General features: G+C 40.3%; 1 protein-coding gene across 5 annotated transcripts in view; it reads right to left on the reverse strand.

Moving 5' to 3' along the window:
• LIMS1 (LIM zinc finger domain containing 1) overlaps positions 1 to 24,642 on the reverse strand; it is a 149,237-nt gene that overhangs the window by 39,639 nt on the left and 84,956 nt on the right. Inside the window, exon 1 of one of the 5 annotated variants that reach the window (XM_055328727.1) lies at positions 23,799 to 23,920. The exons of 3 other annotated variants lie outside the window; for them this stretch is intronic. In XM_055328727.1, the coding sequence (XP_055184702.1) occupies positions 23,799 to 23,905 (107 nt within the window). In that variant the 5' untranslated portion in view covers positions 23,906 to 23,920. Of the gene's footprint in view, positions 1 to 23,798; positions 23,941 to 24,642 lie in introns of those variants that run through there. One more of the 5 variants, XM_055328726.1, reaches the window with a different exon arrangement.

Below are 24,642 nucleotides of genomic sequence, written 5' to 3' on the forward strand. Positions count from 1 at the left end.
ATCCTTTATCCAATATGAGGCATTTGTCTCACTTAAAACAACGTGCCTGCATATGAAACTAGAAAGGGACAGGAGGAGTGGATTATAACATAAAAAAGCCCAGCATAATAAAATGGCCAGTTAGATGAGAGTTCAAACCATCTGAATTCACTTTGTTTCTTCATGCCAACAAATAGACTCCCTACTTAACTCGGGGCAAGCAAGAGGCAAGAGTTCTCTACTCTCCTCACCTGCCCAGTAGAGAGCACGCATCCCTTCCCATAGGCACTCTCTAGTACAAGGGACTTGTTTGGGGACCAGTCAATTTGGGTTCTTACCGTATTTTCACACTAGGTATTAACACAGGAAAAGAAACAAAAACAAGGGGACACACCTCCATTTTGGTCCTCAAGAAACAAAAGAGCACAGTAAAGGAATCCATGTCACCTTGTGGTCAAGGAGCCCACCTGTGGCCACAGCCAGAACGCACAGGTCCCGGATGGCCTGAATGCCAGCCCTGCGAGGCCCCCAGGCCTACGCCATGTTTCTGGGCTTCCACAGTTTCTGAAGGTTCAGGCAGAATCTAAAATGTGACATAATATTCTAAACAACTTCTGTCATAGAATGTGCTAAGAGATGATACATTATTACTATTACTATTACTTATTACTATTTCTTCTGTCGTCTCCTCATCTGCCTCACTTTCAGGCCCCATATACACAGAAGCTGAACCGAATGGTGGTCACAAGAAACAGGCAGGAGTCACTGAACTGTGAGTGCTGCAGGAAACACGGCAGCAGCCCAGCTCCGAGGTCCTTCTTTCCCTTCCCTTTACAGACATCCTGGTAGCAGCTGTCTGTAGCCCTAAACACGCTAGTGATGGACCAACTTCACAAGAGCTGTCTTTGTTCAGCCTGTCCTCCACCCCCTATTCTTGCAGGACTCCTTGAGGACACTGCTCACTGCTCCCTCCTCCTCCTCCAGCATGGCCTCTATCTGCCACAAAGAGGCTAGAGACATTATCTAGTTTCCATCCAACCACAAACCTTCCAGAAATACTATTTCTGAAGAACAATGTACAAGAGAGAAATCAAGAAAAAGGCTTGGGGAGAGAAACAATACCATGGAGCTTGCAGACACTATTTCAGTTACTTTAATATAATTGAGGTTTACACATGTGCACGTGCACACATGTGTGCATGTTTTGTCTTTTAATATTTAATTACTTAATGATATTAAGTGAAACTTAAACCTTCCTGGTGGTAGGGCATGGAGACTCCTGCTCTAATCCTTTTACAAACAGAACTGATTCCAAAGGTTTCAGTTTATTAGGAAAGCAAACGTGTACTTGGAAGACTGTGCCTATCCAAACCTTAACAAAACATAGCAACAAGTGCTCTTTCGCAACGGTTTGCCACCAGAACACAGGTGTAGTGAAAACCACCGCTAAACCTAAACCAAAATGGGAAAGGAAAAGACTCACGTCAACATCATCATCATTGGACACATGGATTCGGGCAAGTCTACCGCTACTGGCCATCTGATCTACAAATGTGGTGGGATCAACAAAAGAACTATCGAAAAATTTGAGGAGGCTGCTGAGGTGGGAAAAGGCTCCTTCAAGTATGCCTGGGTCTTGGATGAACTGAAAGCTGAACGTGAACATGATATCACCATTGATATCTCCCTGTGGAAATTTGAGACCAGCAAGTATTATGTGACCATCATTGATGCCCCAGGACACAGAGACTTTATCAAAAACATGATTACAGGCACATCTCAGGCTGACTGTGCTGTCCTGATTGTTGCTGCTGATGTTGGTGAATTTGAAGCAGGGATCTCCAACAATGGGCAAACCCGTGAGCATGCCCTTCTGGCTTACACACTAGGTGTAAAACAAGTAATTGTTGGTGTTAACAAAATGGATTCCACTGAACCACCCTACAGCCAGAAGAGATACAAGGAAATCATTAAGGAAGTCAGCACCTACATTAAGAAAATTGGCTACAACCCCAACACAGCAGCATTTGTGCTAATTTCTGGTTGGAATGGTGACATGCTGGAGCCAAGTGCTAACATGCCTTGGTTCAAGGGATGGAAAGTCACCCGTAAAGATGGGAATGCCAGTGGAGCCACACTGCCTGAAGCTCTGGATTGCATTCTGTCACCAACTGGTCCAACTGATAAGCCCTTGCATCTGCCTCTCCAGGACGTCTACAAAATTGGTGGTATTGGTACTGTCCCAGTGGGTTGAGTGGAGACTGGTGTTCTTAAGCCTGGCATGGTGGTCACCTTGCTCCAGTCAATGCTACAACTGAAGTAAAGTCTGTTGAAATGCACCATGAAGCTTTGAGTGAGGCTCTTCCTGGGGACAATGTGGGCTTCAATGCCAAGAATGTATCTGTCAAAAATGTTCATCGTGGCAACATGGCTGGTGACAGCAAAAATGACCACCAATGGAAGCAGCTGGCCTCACAGTTCAGGTGATTATCCTGAACCATCCAGGCCAAATCAGTGCTGGATATGCACCTGTGCTGGATTGTCACACACCTCACATTGCTTGCAAGTTTGCTGAGCTGAAGAAGATAGATCGTCGTTCTGGAAAAAAGCTGGAAGATGTCCCAAGTTCTTGCAATCTGGGGATGCTGCCATTGTTGATATGGTTCCTGGCAAACCTATGTGTGTTGAGAGCTTCTCTGACTATCCTCCTCTGGGCCGTTTTGCTGTTCGTGACATGAGACAGACAGTTGCTGTGGGTGTCGTCAAAGCAGTGGACAAGAAGGCAGCTGGAGCTGGCCAAGTCACCAAGTCTGCCCAGAAAGCTCAGAAGGTTAAATGAATATTATCCCCAATACCTGCCACCCCAGTCTTAATCAGTGGTGGAAGAACAGTCTCAGAACTGTTTGTGTCAATTGGCCATTTAAGTTTAATAGTAAAAGACTGGTTAATGATAACAATGCATCGTAAAACCTTCAGAAGGAAAGGAGAATGTTTTGTAGACCATTTTTTTTTTTTTTGGTGCATGTGTGGCAGTTTTAAGTTATTAGTTTTTAAAATCAGTGCTTCTTAATGGAAACAACTTGACCAAAAATCTGTCACAGAATTTTGAGACCCATTAAAACAAAAGTTTAATGAGAAAAAAACAAAACAAAACAAAACATTGCAACATGTAAAACAGAACAATCCCTTTTCACGGCATAAATAAGGAAGCAAAATATCATCAAAACTAACTTGGTACCAGGTCAAATTCTAAGCTGGGAAAACAGAGCAAAATAATTGAGTTCTCAAACAGCCTGGAATATAGGAAAGCAAATCATATGACACGCTGAGAATGGTTCACATAAAGTAATTCAGTATGGCCTGAATATAAGTAAAAGAGCTGTCTAAAACAACAACAAAAAACAAAACAAAACAAACAAACAACAACAACAAAAGAGCTGTCTAGCCCTCGAATGATCGTATCTGTGATGGTTGCATCAAAAGTCAATGATCTGCCTCTATTAAAAGTGGCAGTAATTTCTATGTTTCCACAGATAGCAACATTCCAGACTAGTAGAGACAAATGACTACATGTTTATTTCAAGAAACAGTTTTATCTAAAATAAGGGAAATAATTCTGTGTTAAAGGATAAATGAAAAACAAACACCAAATCAATTGCTATGAGTTAAGATGCTGCCAAAAGTGAAGAGACAGAACCACTAATATTTTAAAAGGGCAAACCCAAATTTTATACGGCTGTCATGATAAACATTTAAGTCATACGGGATGCACGAATACTTTTAGGGACAGAGGGGGAAGGGATACGGAAGGAAATCACGTGGTATAGTTTATTACCCTGAGCATAAATATAATCAGTGCTCAATATTATAATGGCTCAAAAAAGTAATGTCAGTGTTTCCTCATCCAGAAATCGATTTGTAGGCTTAGGATGCAGGTACAGATTGCCTCTAGGTACACTGCTTATATAAACACAGATGAACATTTACCTTCCCTTTTACTTAATGTTTCCATGTAAAGGTTGACAGCCTGAGTCATTATTACAGAGCCCAGAGGCCATAACCCCAGGGATCACGTTTAGCTCTGTAGAAGCAGTTTCAGACACTCAGGCCATGATTCATATTTTGGTTCTTTAGTGACTTTTGCATTTCCTCTTACGTTTTTTTTTTTTTTTCAAGATTTTATTTATTTATTCATGGGAGACACAGAGAAAGGCAGAGACACAGGCAGAGGGAGAAGCAGGCTCCCTGTGGAGAGCCGAATGCAGGACTCAATCCCAGGACCTGAGCCAAAGGCAGATGCTCAACTTCAACCGCTGAGGCACCCAGAAGCCCCTCCCTCTTACATTTTCAAGACTGAAGGGGCAGAGAAAGAAGCTGGAGGTTTTTCTGCAGCTCATTTACCATTCATTTGACCCTAAACATCATTTGTGCTATAAAGTTTGGCACTGCCTGGCAAGAAACAAACTGTCCTAAACCATGAAAATTCTGAGTACATGCTCCCTTGGGTATTTCTTGATTTCATCATACTTTTTGAAAATCTTGCTCTTTAAAAAAAAAAAAAAGATTTATTTATTTGCATGAGAAAGAAAGAGGAGGGGCAGAGAGAGGGGGAGAATCTCAAGCTGATTCCTCCCTGACTGTGGAGCCCCAGGCACGGCTCAATCCCACAGCACTGAGATCATGAACTGTGGTGAAATCAAGAGTCAGATGCTCAACTGACTGAGCCACCCAGGTGCCCTGAGAATCTTGCACATGTTAAGTGGCTCCAGCACTCAACTTTTAACAAGGTGTCTTTCAAGGGAGAGAAGGTGGCTGAATTCCAACAAATTACTGACAGATACTCAGGAAGCAAAGCAGAACGTTTCTCTCTGCAAAGAAAGAGAAACAAACATTCTGCTTTGCAAACATGTGTCTTCCCAAATAGTAAAAGTGAAAAGTGTCTAGTTATTTGATATTCAAAATGAAATACAATAAATCTTCTTTGAGTATCTCTAAATCTGTTAATTATTCAGTTGGCAAGTGGAGAAACTCAGGCTCTTAAAGTCAATTACTAAGTGGTGATACCAGATATTGGACCCAGTCTCTACTAACCCGGACTCGGAAAGCTTTCTTAGATGGCTCACATTTCATTAGCCAAACTGTTATTTTCAAAATAAACTTATTTGTTTCATTCTACAAATGAAACAAATCCATCTCTACCATGAAGGTAAGAGCAGTAAATTAGATGTTAAGTCTAATCTTTCGATACAAATTGTAAAAGGCTTAATAATGACCATAGGTAGACATCCTAGTTAAGATAAGTGGTTCATATCTCTTTCCACCCTCCTCCCATCAACCTCCAAATCGCAAGTCAGAGCCACAAATGCAGAAATCCTGGTTCGGTTTATATGTCACTGACAGGCAAGTAGCTGACAGGCTGTTGTTACGGATGTTGGACAAGGCACACCACTGATAAGCCCAGTAAGGGATGAATTTTAATGTGATAGTTACATATGAGGAGGGAAAGGTTAAAATTATGTCACTTACCATAATATAAATCAAACAATTATAATTATTGAAAACTTGTTTTTTTTTAAAAAATATGTTATTTATTCATTCATGAGAGACAGAGAGAGAGGCAGAGACACAGGCAGAGGGAGAAGCAGGCTCCCTGTGTGGAGCCTGATGCAGGACTCAATCCCTGAACCCCAGGATCACAACCTGAGCCGAAGGCAGATGCTCAACCACTGAGCCACACAGGCGTCCCATTTATTGAAGATTTCAAATACATATTAAACTAGTGGGAATAGTAAGATGAATCCCATCAAACCCAAGTCAACGCAAAAAGTTAGAAACCATGATCAATTTTTGTTTTATCTATTCTTCAACTATAAAGTATTTTGAAGTAAATTCCATACATCATATCATTTGATCCATAAATTCTTCAGCATATAACCATAATACATATTTAAACTCTTATTTCCTACAGGGATATAATGTAGCACAGTAAATTTTGAAGGAGGCTCAGTAGAGAGATGCTTGATTTCCACTATTTCAAAATTACAGACTGTTAGAAGTATAAGCAGGCTGTCCTCCACTAGCTTTCAGCAGCTGCCACAGGGCTGGGGGAAGGTTCAGGAAAAGAATCCGGTCTAGCCATCCCACCCCTTTCCTTCTCATCACTTCCACAGAGCATCACTGCTTTTGTTCTATACCCCACAGTGCCCAGGGAAATCCTGTCTGGAAAATATGATTTTTTTTTAAAAGCTTCTGATTGGACCTTCTATTCCTTTTCTGAGATTTTCAGATACTTGTTTTTTTGTTTGTCTTATTTTGTTTGGTTTGGGTTTTTTGGGGTTTTGTTTTTGCTCTGTTCCTATGAAAACTGGAAGCTATAAATACATGGACTGGTTTTCTGAAATGGTCTGATATGTTACCACTTCTATTATGAGTGAAAACTAATTCACTGGTATATACCAGTTTTTTTTTTTTTTAAGATTTTATTTATTTATGAGAGAGACAGAGAGAGAAGCAGACTCCATGCAGGAAGCCCGATGTGGGACTCGATCCCAGGACTCCAGGATCACACCCTGGGCCAAAGGCAGGCGCCAAACTGCTGGGCCACCCGGGGATCCCCTGGTATATACCAGTTTTAACTGGTAATTGAGTTGATCAATCTCAGTTGCTATTTCTCTATATAAAGCTCAGAAGACCACCCTAGGCTCATTCATAGAGAAGCATTTGCCTAGAAACCACCCTGTAAATCCTTCTTTTTCCCCCTCAAACATAGCTGAAACATTACAAATAAGTAGCCCACACGTAAGCTGTGGCTTCTTTCTATTCCCATGCATACTCATATTTCTTCCCTATAATATTGTCATTCCCATTATACCCCTAAGGAATCAGAATTCTGACAATAAAATATACTATTTCATCTCAGTAGCACTCAACGATGCCTTAAGTAGCTGTTAATAGCAGATGGGAATATAAAGATGTAGAAAGGTGACAGTAGTAAGTTTCTGCTGAATTGCAGAGTTGATTATGGTGGCCACAAAACCTATCAGTGTCGAATAGACATTTCTCCAAAGAAGACAAACAGGTGGCCAACAAACACATGAAAAGATGGTCAACCTCATTAATCAGGGAAACTGCAAATCAAAACCACAATGTGATATCACTTTACACCAATCAGAATGGCTGTTATCAAAACAACAAGAAATAATTTGTTGGTGAGGGTGTGGAGAAAAGCACTTGTGCACTGTTAGTGGGAATGTAAACTGGCACAGTCATTTTAGGTAATAGTAAGGAGGTTCCTCAAAAAATTAAAAATAGATGTACCATATGACCCACTCAGTATCTAGTCAAAGAAAACAAAAACACTAGTTTAAACAACATATGAATGGATATCTTTATCTTGCTATTTGTGACAACATGGATGGACTTTTAGGGTATTATGCTAAGTGAAGTCAGACAAAAAGACAAATACCATATAATTTCACTTATATGTGGAATCTAAAAAACAAATAACATAAAAAACAGAAATAGACTACATAAATACTGAGAACAAAATGATGGTTGCTAGAGGGGAAGAGAGGATGGGCAAAAAAGGCTGAAGAGGATTAAGAGGTACAAACTTTCAGCGGTAAAATAAACCACAGGGATGAAAAGTATAGAATAGGGGATATAATCAATAATATTATAATCATATTGTATTGTAACAGATGGTAAATACATTTACATGGTGAGCATTTAGTTATGTATGATTGTTGAATCACTATGTTGTACACCTGAAACTCAGAATATTGTATGTCAATTATACTTCAAAAAGTTTTTTTAAATTTTTATTTATTTATGATAGTCACAGAGAGAGAGAGAGAGGCAGAGACATAGGCAGAGGGAGAAGCAGGCTCCATGCACTGGGAGCCCGACGTGGGATTCGATCCCGGGTCTCCAGGATCGTGCCCTGGGCCAAAGGCAGGCGCTAAACCGCTGTGCCACCCAGGGATCCCGTCAATTATACTTCAATAACAAAAAATTTAAAAAGCCTATCAATATTGCCTTATGCACATGTAATCAAAGAAGCATTAAAAAAACTTCTAAAACAGTCATGGTTTTAAAAGCCCCGCCTATGTCTTCTAATGACTTTAAATTTAGTTTGGAAAGAAAACCCAAATACTCATTCTGATTTCACTACTCTTCAATAAATGATCTAAACCAGTGCTTCCACAGTTCATTTCATTCATTTATTCATTCACAAATATTAACTGAACATCTACTAGTCTAAATTGTGCTAGTCACTAAATGAGTTAGATATTACTCCAGCCTGGATCTGACAGTCACCTGTTCACAGAAGGTATCTGATGCCATGAATACTGCAGAGCTTTGGAAATACCAGCAGCAACAACAAATGAGAAATTGAGAAGCAGGAACGAGTAGGAAAACTAAGAAAAGGCAGCACTGGGGACATGACCAAAGGAGAAATCTTTAAGAAGGAAGTATTACTCTTAGAATTTCAAAGGTGGGCAGCCCGGGTGGCTCAGCAGTTTAGCGCCGCCTTCAGCCCAGGGCGGGATCCTGGAGACCCGGGATCGAGTCCCATGTCAGGTTCCCTGCATAGAGCCTGCTTCTCCCTTTGCCTGTGTCTCTGCCTCTCTCTCTGTGTGTCTCTAATGAATAAATAATATCTTAAAAAAGAAAAAAAGAAATGTTTATAATTTCAAAGATAAGTAAAGGGAAAGTCACGTAATTTATGTGAGAGCCTTGGGACTGGGAGGTGGACCCCACCTCCTATGACGAATACTAATCAACAGTGTACAGTGTTATATATACTAATGAACTAAAGTACAGTAACAGACTCACCACTCATGGATGCATGAGAGGAATGACCAGATAAAGGCTGCAAAGAGAGAAAACTTAACCTAAGGGCCTGGCTCTGGATCTGTGATGTGTGACCATGAGGGCCAGCTGGCCCAACTTACCATCAGGGAATACAAGGAACCACAACATTGACAACAAGCTACCATAATTTTCATTTCTTCCTGCAACTCAATGAACCTTTTATAGAGTATTATGTAGAAACCACTGTAGAGGGAAAAAAAAAACGGGGGGGGGGGAGTGCAAATCCCTCACAAATGATCAATGCACAGCTTTGCCTTCAGACATCTTAATTCAGCAAAGGAGCTGAGATGCATGTACAGCTGACAGTGATATCAGCTACACTGTGTCCAACAGGACAGAGAAGCACGTGGCACTGGGCAGGGGAACGGTGATGAGAAGCACTGGACTTGGGGTTGGAGAATTCTAGTCTGTCCCAGTCACACCTTTTGCTACTTGGGCAAAGGCAGGATTAAACAAGAGAACATGTGAAAATGCCTAATAGTGCTAGGATCGTACAAGCTTTACAAGCTACTTTCTTTCCTGGGTTCCCTTTGATTTCATTCAACAAACATTTACTGAAGCCCCACAATAAAGTAGTAGGCAGAGGGGATCCCTGGGTGGCTCAGCGGTTTGGTGCCTGCCTTTGGCTCAGGGCACCGGCCTGGAGACCCGGGATCGTGTCCCACTTCGGGCTCCTGGCATGGAGCCTGATTCTCCCTTCTCCTGTGTCTCTGCCTCTCTCTCTCTATCATGAATAAATAAATAAATCTTTAAAAAAAAAATAAAGTAGTCGGAGGAAAGTAAAGTCAGGGAAGCTACAGCAGGATGGATGTACACGGGGAGGCGGGCATGGCATTCTCTTCATTCACAGAGTCAAGGGCACTGATGATACGGTCTAGAGAGATGGAAAAATGGATTGTGAATGAAGGGAAACAAAGGCTGATTTGACAACATGTCAACACTTAACCACCTGACTGACTTGGTGCTCTTATTCTCTATGTGATGTACATGGTTGGTCCTGATGCCCTAACTTAAATTCCTTCCAGGTTCCCCAGGCTCAGTCAAGGGGCACAGCCCACCCCTTCCCGGCAGGCAGCCCCGAGGATGGCCCTGGAGACCCCACTTCCTGGAACCAACAAAGATTCTCTCCTTGATGAACTCTAGTCAGGCTCTTATAAGCTCTTTCTTACTGGACCCTGACTTCTGAGCTTACTCCAGTTTTACCAAAAGCCCTGTTAGGTCAGAGTAACTAACCTCCCACCCTTGCTATCTGCTCAGCCTCTCCAACTATTCAGGTTCCCTATCCTCTCCACCTCCCCACAGCTTTCAGTGAGAATGTCAGGTCAGTTTCACCAGAATCCGCCCCCCCCCATACCTGTGATGTTTCTTCTCAGTAATTCTCTATCCACTGACCCCTACTCTGTTCCTGGGCTACGAATCCTACTTTTCCTCGCTGTATTTGGAGTTGAGCCCCATCTCACTCTGCCTGTGGGAAGCCCCACTGCAGTGGTCCCTACACTTATCTTGATCCTGAATAGTCTGCCTTATTGTTGCTTAACAGGTGTCACTGGATATTGTTTTTCTTTAACAATTTTCACAGCTTTGTGGAATGCCCTCATTTTGCAGGGTAGGCTGGACTTACTGACTTGCTTCTCATGAAGGTATTACAGTAAAAGCAGTAAGTCGGTTCTGAGATTTGGTTATAAAAAAGACTGTGGCTGCCATCTTGAGCTCTCTCCCTCTCCTGGATCACTCTCCCATTGAGCCTTGAAAAGACTACAGCCCTGACCAAAAGCTCAAGGGCAGTATCATAAAAGACCCTGAGCCAAAGCCACCGAATTAAGATGTACCTGGATTCCTCACTCACAGAAACTGTGGGATAACAAATGCTCACCATTTTAAGGCTGCAGTTAGTAAATCAGTACCCACAGGCTAAATGTGGCTCACTGCTTCCAGAAATATAATTTTATTGGCACACACACAGCTATACTCATTCACTTATGTATTTTCTACAGCTGTGTTCACACTACAACAGCAGAATTGAGTAGTTGGGACACGGAACGTATGGTGTGCACAACCCATTTATTATCTGGCCCTTTACAAAGAAGTGTGCCACCTCTGGTTGCCCCTAAATTTGGGGGTAATTTGTTATTCAGTAATAGATAACTAATGCACGCTTATCCTATAGCATCACAGCTATTCCTCTAGATATAGAATATTTGTTATTTCTCTCTGTAATTCTGTTTTTCCTACCATACACAAGGTTCCATATCAGCAAATAATGAATGTTTTAGTCAATTTCATATCCCCATTTCCGTGGCACATAGTAGGACCTTAATAAATGTAGACTGAACCAAGAATGCCTAGACAAATATATTTTACATACTAATGTGGGAAACATACAACCTAGAAATATATCCTTTAAATAAAATACATTATATTGAGAAAAGCCAAAATTACAAGTGGTGCTGAATAGCTACTATTTCCAGTTGAATCCGTTTTAAAGGTATTTGTTGAGTGCCACAGAAACAATGATTCTAGATCCAAGAAAACTATTATCTTTTAAACTGGCCATTCATTCATAAAAAGATTTTATTTTTTTGAGAGAGAGAGAGCATGCTCATGACCTGAGCCGAAGGCAGACTGAACTGACTGAGCCACCCAGGCACCACTAAACTGGCTATACTTTTATAAAACCTCATTGTTTAAAATACCTGTATATCAGTTGTATCAGATACTTCCAAGATTATTGCCATTGTTTTATTTATTTATTTATTTTTTTATGATAGTCACACAGAGAGAGAGAGAGAGGCAGAGACATAGGCAGAGGGAGAAGCAGGCTCCATGCACTGGGAGCCTGACGTGGGATTCGATCCCGGGTCTCCAGGATTGCGCCCTGGGCCAAAGGCAGGCGCTAAACCGCTGAGCCACCCGGGGATCCCGCCATTGTTTTAAACATGAAACAAACAATATATTTTCCAGCACCTGGAAGGGTTATTGAAAATTTCCAAAACACTGTAGAAATTTCAGTTTTATCCCAACAAATTCTGCATATCAGAATTAAAAACTAAAGTTGGCAGCAGTAACTGTCAAACATAAGTCAACATCCTACATGCAATGATTCACTGCAGCTTCCTATCTCGTCTGGTTCCCTTCACATTCTGTTTCCCAGAGGCAGGAGGACAATATTATAGGGCAAAGATAAAACTTGGATATTCTTGCAATGTCCAATTTTAAGGAATATACTCATTATGACATATAAATGTAATACTTTTAGCTTTTTAAACCTGGATATTTTTTCTGGCAAATACCTATGAAGAAGAGGCCGAAAAATTCCATTTTTTGTTTCAATCTTATTATTTACAGGCAAGCACATAAGGTTAACCTTTACTTATACATTCAATGGTAAATTTTTAACTTTTAAGATATGATCAAGTATATTCAAAACTTCCACATAAGAAAACTTACTCTAAAACATAAGTGAAGGACACCTGGGTGGCTCATTCAGTTAAGCATCAGCCTTTGGCTCAGGTCATGATCCCAGGACGTGGGTCCCACTAGGATGAGTCCCATTTTGGGCTCCCTGCTCAGCGGGGACTCTGCTTCTCCCTTTCTCTCTGCCCCTCCCCCCTTCTCTCTCAAATAAATAAAATCTTAAAAAAAAAAAAAAAACACCTAAGTGAAGCCCAAGTTTTGTGGTTAAGAGCTCATACTCTGAACATAGGACACAAATGGGTATGGCCCTGGGTTCAAACCTCAACTACCCAAATTACCAATCATGTGCCTCTACAGAGAGTCCTTTCCTGTCTTGGAGGAAAGTGGGAAATCAGTGGGACCTCACAGGATTATTGTGAGGATTCAGTGAGGCTGTGAAGCACTTACCACACAGCCAGAAAAGCACTAAATGGTATGAAAGGTCAAGATGACTTTTAAAAACAGTTAATGAGTTTATAGTTATATGGGACATATGAAAAATTTTAAATAGGACACAAAAAACACAAACTTTATAAACAGAAAAGAAAATCAAGTATCTTCTGCTTTTCAAAAGCTACTTATAAAAATAAGACAAGCTACAAACTGGGAGGAAACATTTGCAAAATATTTATCTGATGAAAGACTCTTATGTAGAATACAGCAAACACTGTTCAAGCTTAATTCTATTAAGAAACATCCCAATAGAAGATGGGCAAAAATTCAACATTTTCCCAAAAGTACATAGATTGCAAATAAGCACATGAATTGATACTCAAATATATGAGTCATTAGGAAAATGCAAATTAAAACACTAAAACACAGGGATCCCTGGGTGGCGCAGCGGTTTGGCGCCTGCCTTTGGCCCAGGGCGCGATCCTGGAGACCCGGGATCGAATCCCACGTCGGGCTCCCGGTGCATGGAGCCTGCTTCTCCCTCTGCCTGTGTCTCTGCCTCTCTCTCTCTCATTCTATGTGACTATCATAAATAAATAAAAATTAAAAAAAATTAAAAAAAAAACACTAAAACACACCCTCAGAATGGTTAAAATTGAAAAGAAATTTACCAAAACAAGCGTTGGTGAGAATGCAGAGAAATGGAACCCTCAGACACTGCTGGTGGAAATATAAATGGTACAATTTCTTTGGAAAGCATTTTAGAATTTTTTTTCTTTTTCAATACTTAAAAAAAAAAATCACTGGCAGTCCTGAGGCTGACGCCCTGCTGAGATAGAGCCAGACGACACTGAGATCTTGACCTGACCCGAAATCAAGGGTCTTCCACTTAACCTACTGAGCCACCCAAGCACCCCTAGACATCTCTCAAAAAACTTAATATACATAACCTAGCCAACAACCAGTCATTCCACCCAAGAGAAATGAAACTACATGTCCTAGGGGCACCTGGGTGGCTCAGTGGTTGAGCATCTGCCTTTTGGCTCAGGGCGTGATCCTGGAGTCCCAGGATCGAGTCCCTGCATCGGGCTCCCCACAGGGAGTCTGCTTCTCCTTCTGCCTATGTCTCTGCCTCTCTCTCTCTGTGTGTCTCTCATGAATAAATAAATAAAAATTTTTAAAAAATTAAAGAGAAAGAAAGAAAGAAAGAAAGAAAGAAAGAAAGAAAGAAAGAAAGAAAGAAAGAAAGAAACATGTCCTTGCAAGGACTCGTACAACAATGTTCACAGCAGCTTTATTTATCATAGCAAAAAACTGGAACCAACTCAAATGTCAACCAACAAGCAACTGGCTAAACAGATTATAACCTTTCTGTAAAATGGAACATCACTCAAGGATACAACGGAATGGGCTGCTGATACAAGCAACAACATGAATGGATCTCAAACTAAGTATGCTGAGTTAAAAAGCCAGTTAAAACAGAGAAAACATTATTGTTTGATTCTATTTTATTTTTTATTTTTTTTTAAAGATTTTAAAAATTTATTTATTCAGAGAGAGAGGCAGAGACACAGGCAGAGGGAGAAGTAGGCTCCATGCAGGGAGTCTGACGTGGGACTCAATCCTGGGTCTCCAGCATCACACGCCGGGCTGAAGGCAGCACTAAACCGCTGCGCCACTGGGGCTGCTGTATGATTCTACTTAATATGAAAGTCTAAAAAATACAAAGTAATCTAGAGTGACAAAGGCAGAGCAAAGTCCTTAGGGATGCAGGGAAGGATTATAATTAGGCATGAGGAAACTGTGGATGATGAGCAGGCTCATTATTTTGATTGTGGTGAGAATATCACTGTGTATAGGTGTCAAAATTGATCAAACTGCACATTAAAATTGTGCGCTTCACTGAGATTCATTAGTTCAACCTCAATAAAGCTGTTTCTTAAAAAACTGCACACCAGGGATCCCTGGGTGGCGCAGCGGTTTGGCGCCTGCCTTTGGCCCAGGGCGCGATCCTGGAGACCCGGGATCGAATCCCACATCGGGCTCCCGGTGCATGGAGCCTGCTTCTCCCTCTGCCTGTATCTCTGCCCCTCTCTCTCTCTCTCTCTCTCTCTCTCTCTCTCTCTCTGTGACTATCATAAATAAATAAATAAATAAATAAATAAATAAATAAATAAATAAAAATTAAAAAAAAAACCTGCACACCAGAATGATTTTTAATCTTTATACACTGCTGTATGAACACACCACACCACTGCTATGGGTTGAATTTTGTCACCTAAAAAGATATGTTGATGTCCTAACCCCTGGTATCCATGAATAGGATCTTATTTGGAAACAGAATCTTTGCAGATATAATTAAGATACAAGTTAAGATGACTGGTGTACTTACAGAAAGAGGAGAGAAGCCACAGAGATAAGACACACCCATAGGGTAGAACACCATATGAGACAACGGCACACATGGAAATGAGGCCATGTCACAAAAGAGGCAGAGAGTGGAACATCTATCTATAAGCCAACTAGTAAACAACCATTGCCAGCACATGCCAGAAGCTAGAAGAGGCAAGGAAAGATTCTCTCCTTCAGGTTTCAGAGGAAGTACAGGCATGCTGACACAGTGATTTCTCACTTCTAGTCTTCAGAACTGTGAGACGGTAAACTTGCTGTTTAAAGCCACCCAGTCCGTGGTACTTTGTTACAGCAGCTCTATGAAACTAACACAACCTTTAAAAAGACTTAAAAAGTTGGGGGATGCCTGGCTGGCTCAGTCAGTAGAGCATGTGACTCTTGGTCTTGGGGTTGTAAGTTGACCCCCCACACTGGGTGTAGAGGTTACTTAAAAATAAAATCTTAAAAGAAAAAACTTGAGGGGCACCTGGGTGGCTCAGTTGGTTGAGTGTCTGACTCTTGGTTTCAGCTCAGGTTATGATCTCTGGGTAGTGGGACAGAGCCTTAAATTGGACTCTGTATGCACTTAGTGTGGAATCTGCTGGAGATTACCTCCATCTCCTCCTCCCCCTGCTCAAGCTCTCTCTCAAAGTAAATACATACATACATACATACATACATACATACATACATACATACATAAAATCTTAAAAGAAACAAAAACTTAAGGAGTTCTATATGCGAAAACATATTTATTTCTAAAAGTAGATTTTTAAAAAAGATTTTATTAATTCATGAGGAACAGAGAGAGAGAGACAGGCAAAGACACAGGCAGAGGGAGAAGCAGGCTCCCTATGGGGTCCTTGATGTAGGACTCAATCTCAGGACCCTGGGATCACGCAGGAGCTGAAGGCAGACGCTCAACCATTGAGCTACCCAGGTGCCCCTAAAAGTACATATCCTATAGGAGAATATTTGTGTCCAAAGTTGGTTTTAATAGCAGAATGGCCACTGGGTCTCACAGATACATAATAAATGCCTGTATGTCCAAAATACACATTTAGGGCAGCCCAGGTGGCTCAGCGGTTTAGCGCCGCCTTCAGCCCAGGGCCTGATCCTGGAAACCCAGGATCCAGTCCCATGTCAGGCTCCCTGCATGGAGCCTGCTTCTCCCTCTGCCTGTGTCTCTGCCTCTCTCTGTCTCTCTCATGAATAAATAAATAAAATCTTTTTAAAAAATAAAATAAAAACCTTAGTCATTTAAAAAATACACATTTATATATAAATATATACAAAATAAATAATACATTTCATTTTAATAGCATCTATCCAAATGATATAGGTAATGTGTTAAGTTTTTTAGTTAACTGCAATTTTTCTAATAAATGATTTATAATTGATACTTTAAGGTTTTTGTGTGTTTTAAACCAATAGGAAAGCAATTATAATGATTAAAATCTTGGTATTTAATTGTCATAGTAAATCATTTAGAAAGTATTATGTGTATTGCCAACAAATTTACAAATTGATTCCAAAGTTGAGGTTCATTCCAAAATGTCTCTTACCTATACAGAAAAACAGAAAAGGGATCTTTACCTCAAGACTTTTCACTACTTTTAACTATTCCTTTCATACACCTAATTTTTAAGCATTAACATTGATATTTTTAATTTTAGCATATGCTCTCTAAAGCTATATAGAAATACTTTATGTGACAAAGAAAACATATTTCCCTTTAGAAAAGAAGTTTTCCCAAACTACTTAAACACAAAATGACCATGATCTTTTGTTCGTGATATTTTGGTACATATAAAGAGGTATAGAGGTACCACTGCCACTTAAGTTTCTCATTTCTTCACTCATTCAATGAGGAATAGGTACTGGACAATGATGACCCACCAGGTACTATGGTAGATGCTAGAGATGCAAAAGAAGTAAGGCAAGGCCTTTGGTCTTGGAGAATCCTCTCTTTATTAATAGAGAGGGGCATAGGAGAGGGACAGGTTAAATGAGAAGATTGAGGAAGGGTGTGCCTATAAAACCAATTATTACAATATAAATACTTGTGGATTTTACTCTTAAAAACATCTGTGTAATTGAGATATAACTGACACTGGAAGTTTGAGGTAGCCAATCCAACCTGTTGGTTTGATACATTTATACATTGTAATACTATTCCTACAGTAGTTTTAGCTAACATCTCTACCATGTCACATAATTATCATTTCCTTTTTGTGTTAAGAATAGTTAAGATCTAGTCTCAGCAACTTTGAAGTGTTTAGTACAGTAGTGTTGACTATAATTATAATTACTATGTTGGGTATTAGATATCCAGCACTTATTTATCTACTAGTTGCAAGTTTGTACCCTTTAAAACAACATCTTTTTAATTCCCTACACCTTAGGCCCTGGTAACCATCATTCGACTCAGTTCTTACAAGCTGAGTTTTTTTTTTTTGGTTCCACACATAAGAAAGATCATACTAGTATTTGTCTTTCTCTGATTTATCTCAGCAATAATGCCCTCAAGGTCTATCCATGTTGTCACAGTTGCCAAGATTTCCTTAATCTTTTTCATGGCTGAATAATATTCTAGTGCATGTTTGTCTATATCACACTCTTAAACCCACAAGAAAGCACTATTTACTACCTTTAATTTTATTTTTAAAGATTTTATTATTTATTCGTGAGGGGGGTGCAGAGACACAGGCAGAGGGAGAAGCAGGCTCCCCTGCAGGGAACCCGATGTGGTACTCGATCCAGGATCATGAACTAAGCCAAAGGCAGATGCTCAACCACTGAGCCAACCAGGCATCCCTATTTACTGCCTTTTAAAATGCAACCCTGGCAAACTGATACCTCTGTGTACCAGAGAGAGAAAAATATGTTATTAATTGTATGATGTGTTCACTGTTAGAAGATTAAATGTGCTCTCACTGAACCATTAAATAATAGACAAAAATGGCAAAGCTTCAGTTTTATCCCAATTGTCTACTATATTTCTAAGACTAAAATATGAACATAGGTTTTTCATTCAAAAGACAGGCAAAGAAATGATTAGCAAACTACAAAGCAAGTGTGCAAGGAAATGCACAGCCTACGATGACCTACTCCAACCTCAACCGAACGCAGAGCACTAACTTACTTGAATCAAAGGACAGGAACTGGTTAATAAGGATGATCACCTTTTCCAATTTTAGGTTCTTCTTCTTCCCTATTGAATTGTGAGTTAAAAAACAAACACTCCTGAGAACATGAGCCTTCTTAATACAGTGCCTGACCTATAACAAGGGCTCAATCAATGGTAATGTATTATTCAGGAACACATGATCTGAGTTTTCTGTTCTGAAACCACCTCAAGGACATTCCTACTACTTAAAAATGATTACGTACTATATCTAGAAAGATATGAGATCAGAACGCTTACTTAATAACCAGAAAGTAAAGGTTACTTTTCTTTGCACTTCCTCCTATTCCTGGTCATCCAGTTTCATCAGGAAAAGGGAGGAAAGACAGCACAAGGAGGTTCTAACAAGTGACTTCTCAATGCTTCATCCAGTCAACTTCACATAAGGATACAAACTTCAAAGTATTTTTTCTTTTTTAAACACTTATTTCAAGATTGACACAGCCCTGACTTTATCCCAGTATGATCAATCTAACTGTGCTGTGGAGAACAGCACAGTTAGATTGCACAGCACAGTTAACTAAAGGAACAACAGAGAAAGATCAAGGGTTCTTTATGTCAGCACGAGATCAAGGATATAATGCCACTGTAGCAAAAAACTACCGGAGACAATATATGCAAATAAGCTTGGCTGTGTTCCAATAAAACTTTATTTATGGACAGTGAAATCTGAATTTCATATAATTTTCATTGTCATGAAATATGCTTTTTATTTATTTTTTTTAAGATTTTATTTCTTTATTCATGAGAGACAGAGAGAGAGAGAGGCAGAGACACAGGCAGAGGGGGAAGCAGGCTCCATGCAGGAAGCTGCAGGTGGGACTCAATCCTGGGACTCCAGGATCAGGCCCTGGGCTGAAGGTGGTGCTAAACCGCTAGGCCACATGGGCTGCCCCGAAATATGCTTTTTAAAAATTTTTTCCAACCACCAAAAAATATAAAATCCATCCTAAGCTCATGGGCCATAGAAAAACAGCCAGTGGGCAAGACTTGGCAAATTTTTTTTTTTTTTTTAATGATAGTCACAGACAGAGAGAGAGAGAGAGGCAGAGACACAGGCAGAGGGAGAAGCAGGCTCCATGCACCGGGAGCCCGACGTAGGATTCGATCCTGGGTCTCCAGGATCGCGCCCTGGGCCAAAGGCAGGCGCCAAACCACTGCGCCACCCAGGGATCCCTTGGCAAATGTTTCTATGTAAACTATGTTTCTTTCTTTTTCTTTAAAAGAAAAGATTTATTTATTTATGATACAGAGAGAGAGAGAGGCAGAGACACAGGAGGAGGGAGAAGCAGGCTCCCTGCCAGAAGCCCGACGCGGGACTCGATCCTGGGACTCCAGGATCGCGCCCTGGGCCAAAGGCAGGCGCTAAACCACTGAGCCACCCAGGGATCCCCTGTAAACTATGTTTCAAACCTAGCCAGTCAAGAGTTTGAATTTTGACATGTCCCCAATCAAGTATTTACAAATCCCTTTATATCTATCTGGGGCAGAGCAAAAGTGACAGAATTTTAAGGCTGTGTGTGTGCATGTGTGTGTGGATTATTTACCTGTGTTTTTCATTCCAGCTTCCTCAAAAAACAAACAGGGTGCAATATAGTCTAAGAGATGGAATAAATAGCTAAGAAGTAGATATATATATATATATCTTACATACAATTTTTGAGCATCAAAAATTCCAAGGAAAAAAGGGTGAATGCTCTGTAGAGGCATAAGGCTCAAAACAAGTTCTCAGCCCACTGACATAAAAGTGTGAGCTACTTTGTGCTAATGAGTCCACTGCTTAATTCAAAAGTTAAACTAAACCAGTTCTATCCAGGTCATGAGAGATGGCCCTAAAGACAATCTATACACCTATATATAGAGAGAATTCTGGGGTATAAATGAATATCCATGCTCTATTTAAATCCTTAACATTGAGCTTCATGAGGGAAAGTAATTCCCAATAGCTGCTTAGGCATGTTAGAACCTAGCCAAAATTAAGGACATGCTCCAGACCTCAAGACAAAGGCCCACAGTGACAACTACAATTTAAACAGCATAAATGGCCATTCTGTAACTCTCAAATGTAGAGAATAATGTTCTATTATACAAAGTATACAAGTACAGTAGGGTTTGGCTTATATTTAGTACTTCAAAATAAAAATCTGTAAAGAGGGATCCCTGGGTGGCGCAGCGGTTTGGCGCCTGCCTTTGGTCCAGGGTGCGATCCTGGAGACCCGGGATCGAATCCTACATCGGGCTCCCGGTGCACGGAGCCTGCTTCTCCCTCTGCCTATGTCTCTGCCTCTCTCTCTCTCTCTCTCTCTCTCTCTCTCTCTCTGTGACTATCATAAATAAATAAAAATTTAAAAAAAATTTTTTTAAATAAAAAAAAAATAAAAATAAAAATCTGTAAAGAGTCAGTGTTTTTAATGCGGACTTTCACAAGTGTGAAGCTAGGGTAGTTTTCATGTCTTTCACAGTACTCCTTAAACACTTGTGTTGTTTCAGAGCACAGTCTTTTATTTTAACTTACAAGAAAAATGTTTTTTTGGCAACGGGCACAGTTCTTTTAGTCTTTGATAGTCCTGTTAGGGTCCATAAACATGCCAAAATAGCGAACACAAGAGTGAGAAGGAATGCAAGCAGGAATGGGTCTTGCGCAAAACTGAGCCGGTGTAAGAGATGTTTGATACTACGTGCATTCAAAGTCAAACAACTGCTTGCATGAAGAGCACCTGTTGGTCAGTCCATGTGCCAAAACTGTGGTGTGCCTTGAGGGGAAGAACTGTGTCCAATCCATCACTGCTCTTTGTTTAGCACAGGGTAGGCACCCAATAAAAATTAGTTGAATAATGCAGGAAAGCCATTAACCGTACAGTACTTCACACAAGATAATAATACCCCTGCCTCAGTAGGTTGGGAGTAAGGATTTTGAGCTAGAAAACATTGCTGAATAGCGGCAGTTATATTTTTATCCTCATTCTAAAGAAGAACAAACTGAGGTTCAACATTACATAACTTGTCCAAACCAGTGGTGCTGAAATGGGTGTGCCTACCCTCCCTGATTCTTATTAGCTAAGAAACCCGATCTAATACTAAACATAGGCTTCCTGTAAAATTAGAAAAAAAAAAAGAAACCGATTCTCCAAATTGATATAAAGTCCACAAAGAGACAATTGCCTATTTTTCCTAGCTAAGCACTGCGCTCCAAATAATGGTCATTCTCTCTGCTTAGAAGCCAGAGAAATGGTAGAAACATAAGTCCAGGGAACTACATCACCAGACTGGGTGAAAAAATATTTCCCCTTAACTCAGTGGAACAAGCAATACTTCTTAAGAATTATTCTTCCTCCTTTGATTCAAAGTCAAGACAGACGAAAAATATCTAGTTATTTCGAAGGTCATTATAATTATGTAAATAACTACCTCCTTGGGCATATAGGCAATTTTACTCATGGTACTTTTGTTACTGTCTGAAAATAAGTAAAATATGATTAGTCTCAAATATTGTTTTACATATCTTTTTTTTTAAGATTTTATTTATTTATTTATTCATGATAGTCACATATAGAGACAGAGAGGCAGAGACACAGGCAGAGGGAGAAGCAGGCTCCATGCACTGGGAGCCTGACATGGGATTCGATCCTGGGTCTCCAGGATCTCGCCCTGGGCCAAAGGCAGGCGCCAAACCGCTGCGCCACCCAGGGATCCCCATATCTTAATTTTTTTTAAAGGGAATTCTTTAGGACCCCAAATGTGAAATTAAAACTGTTTCTGGTAACTTTTCACTCTTGGATCAAGAGTAGACTGGAGTCTAAAGTAAATGTTGACTTCAGAGGGCCACTTCCAACAGCCTATCTGGTTTGCAAAAGAGAGCTTAATATTTTCACTAAACCTCATATAATCTGTAACAATTGAAACTCTGAAGGCTTTAAATTTTGTCTAATCCAATCAATTCAAAGTTAATACATTAAATGTCCCTAAGAGACACCTGATACAGTAAGGAATAAATTCTAATAATGTTAGTACTGATCACAGTCCTTTAATGTTACTATTCTCTTCAAAAAGTAATGACAGAGGGGCGCCTGGGTGGCTCAGGCAGTTCAGCGTCTACTTCAGCTCAGGTCATGATCCTGGGGTCCAGGGATCCAGCCCCAGGTGCACTCCCTGCTCAGCGGGGAGTCTGCTTCTCCCTCTCCCCTTCTGCCTGTGCGCTCTCTCTCTCACATAAAAAATAAAATATTGGGCAGCCCGGGTGGCTCAGTGGTTTAGCACCGCCTTCAGCCCAGGGCCTGATCCTGGGGACCCCGGATCAAGTCCCACGAAGGGCTTCCTGCATGGAGCCTGCTTCTCCCTCTGCCTGTGTCTCTGCCTCTCTCTTTCTGTGTCTCTCATGAATAAATAAATAAAAATCTTAAAAAATAAATAAAAAATATTTTAAAAACCCAACAAAACAAAAGGTAATTAAAGAGTTGATAATTTTCAAGTAAATGTTTCACTCCCAAACTACAGCTCTTGTAGTATATATAGCTTGCTGCAAGGCAAATAAATACAAGGTAACAGAAGTTTAAAAAAGCTTCCTTGACAATTTTTCCCTATCAAATTTCAATACTGAATTTAAAGCAAATTCTAAAAATGAAGTTATAGAAACAAAAAAGAAATAGTACACAGCATGTAAGTATTTCTCCCACCATCTAATTGAAATATTCAAATACTTAAACCACGAGTCCATAAACAAATTTAAGTACTATACAGTAAATGTAATAAAAAGAAAAGGAAGTCTCTCTTTACTGCAGCCTCCTGTCAGCAGTAAAACAGGAACACTTCATCTCAGAAACAGAAAATCTAAACCCTTCACAGTTAACCTAGTATTTTAACATATAGGTTAATGTTGCAGGGACATTTTAGAACCTAAAAATCCAAAACCAATTCTCAGTAGCTGTAACAAAACTAAAACTCTGTTGTTGGAGGCAAATTAACTTTGAAAACAAACAAAAAAATCCCCCCTAACCTTTTAGTTAAAATGGTCTCCAGATTTTTGAAGTCCTTCCTTCCTAGGTTACATTCACTAGTTTCTGCATTCCTTTGCTGAATCTATTTCAATAACAAAGAATCCTCTTTGAACATCCCCAACCCCCACCCAAAATTCAAAGAAAAATTCCACACAGAAACTATGTTCTAATAAATCAAAGTAATCTATCTTTAAACTAAGAACTAAGAGGAGGGGGAATTGTTTCCAATTTTAAATATTACTTTGATGATTGTATAATTTTTAAAGACATAACAGCACTGCAGGTTTGGAGAATAGCTAAAACAACTTACAGGATTTGTGAAGAAATGGAAAATAAATTCTAGTTTTGCACAGTTCCAATACAGCACAATCTTGGGATTGTGTTCAGTCTTTAATTACAGACTGAGAGGTTCCAATGGAACCTCTCGTCAACGTGTATTCCCCACTGCTGCATCCATTTAGGCACGGATCTCGCCGCAATCACTAGGTGCCTTGACCTCCAGCCAACCATGACTTTGCACTCACCTTAGCTCTTCCTCCGGTAACCCATTTAGTCTCACACTATCGGGGCGATCTCGTCTTCTCCGGTAGAGACCTGAGTGTGACAGCTCTTTAAGCTGTAATGCAGTCATACTTCTCCCTACACATCAGTTAACTGACAATTGGATGCATTTATGCTGAGCAGAGTGGCTGCCAGGGCTCAGAAAGAGCGTGACTCTTGCCGGGACCTCAGCACACCTGACCAGAGTTGGAAACCTCCAGGCAAGCCTGGCTAAGCACAGCTTCCTGTTTCTCTGTTGGTACACACCCTCCTCAGCAAGGCCTGGCCCGCCTTATCTCAGGGCCTTGCACCTTGGAGGGGGTGGGGGAGTCAGTGACCTGAGTTGCTCACATGTTTACTAATAAGCAAAGTTTAATTGTTATGAACAATCCAATCACACCAATTCCCTTATAAATTTTTCCAGCATCACTCTGAATTAAAATTGGGCTAAAAAGCACCAGCAAGGTAATGACTAAAGAAGGGTCCTGCCCTATTTTATTTGCCAGGAAATCCAATAACACTCCACAAGCAGCTGTCAGTTTAAAGAAGTGCCTGGTCATCATGAGCTCTTCGGGATATTTTCCTTAAAAAAAAAAAAAAAATTGTACTGAGGGACTGAGGGAAGCAGTGCAATTCCTCTCTCTCCCCTCTCTACTTAAAATCCTCTTTAGAAAGGAAGGAAGTGTCTTTTCTTTTCCCCTAAATATTATTCAAAAATTCATAACTGAAAGGAACTGAAAGTGGTTTCTTCCATCAATTTCCATTCAATGATTTTCTAAATGTAACTACCTACTCTAAAAATTCCCTCTCATCAAATGTGCACCTCAG

This window comes from Nyctereutes procyonoides, unplaced genomic scaffold (genome assembly GCF_905146905.1).
Source record: "Nyctereutes procyonoides isolate TBG_1078 unplaced genomic scaffold, NYPRO_anot_genome, whole genome shotgun sequence".
NCBI classification, from domain to species: domain Eukaryota; kingdom Metazoa; phylum Chordata; class Mammalia; order Carnivora; family Canidae; genus Nyctereutes; species Nyctereutes procyonoides.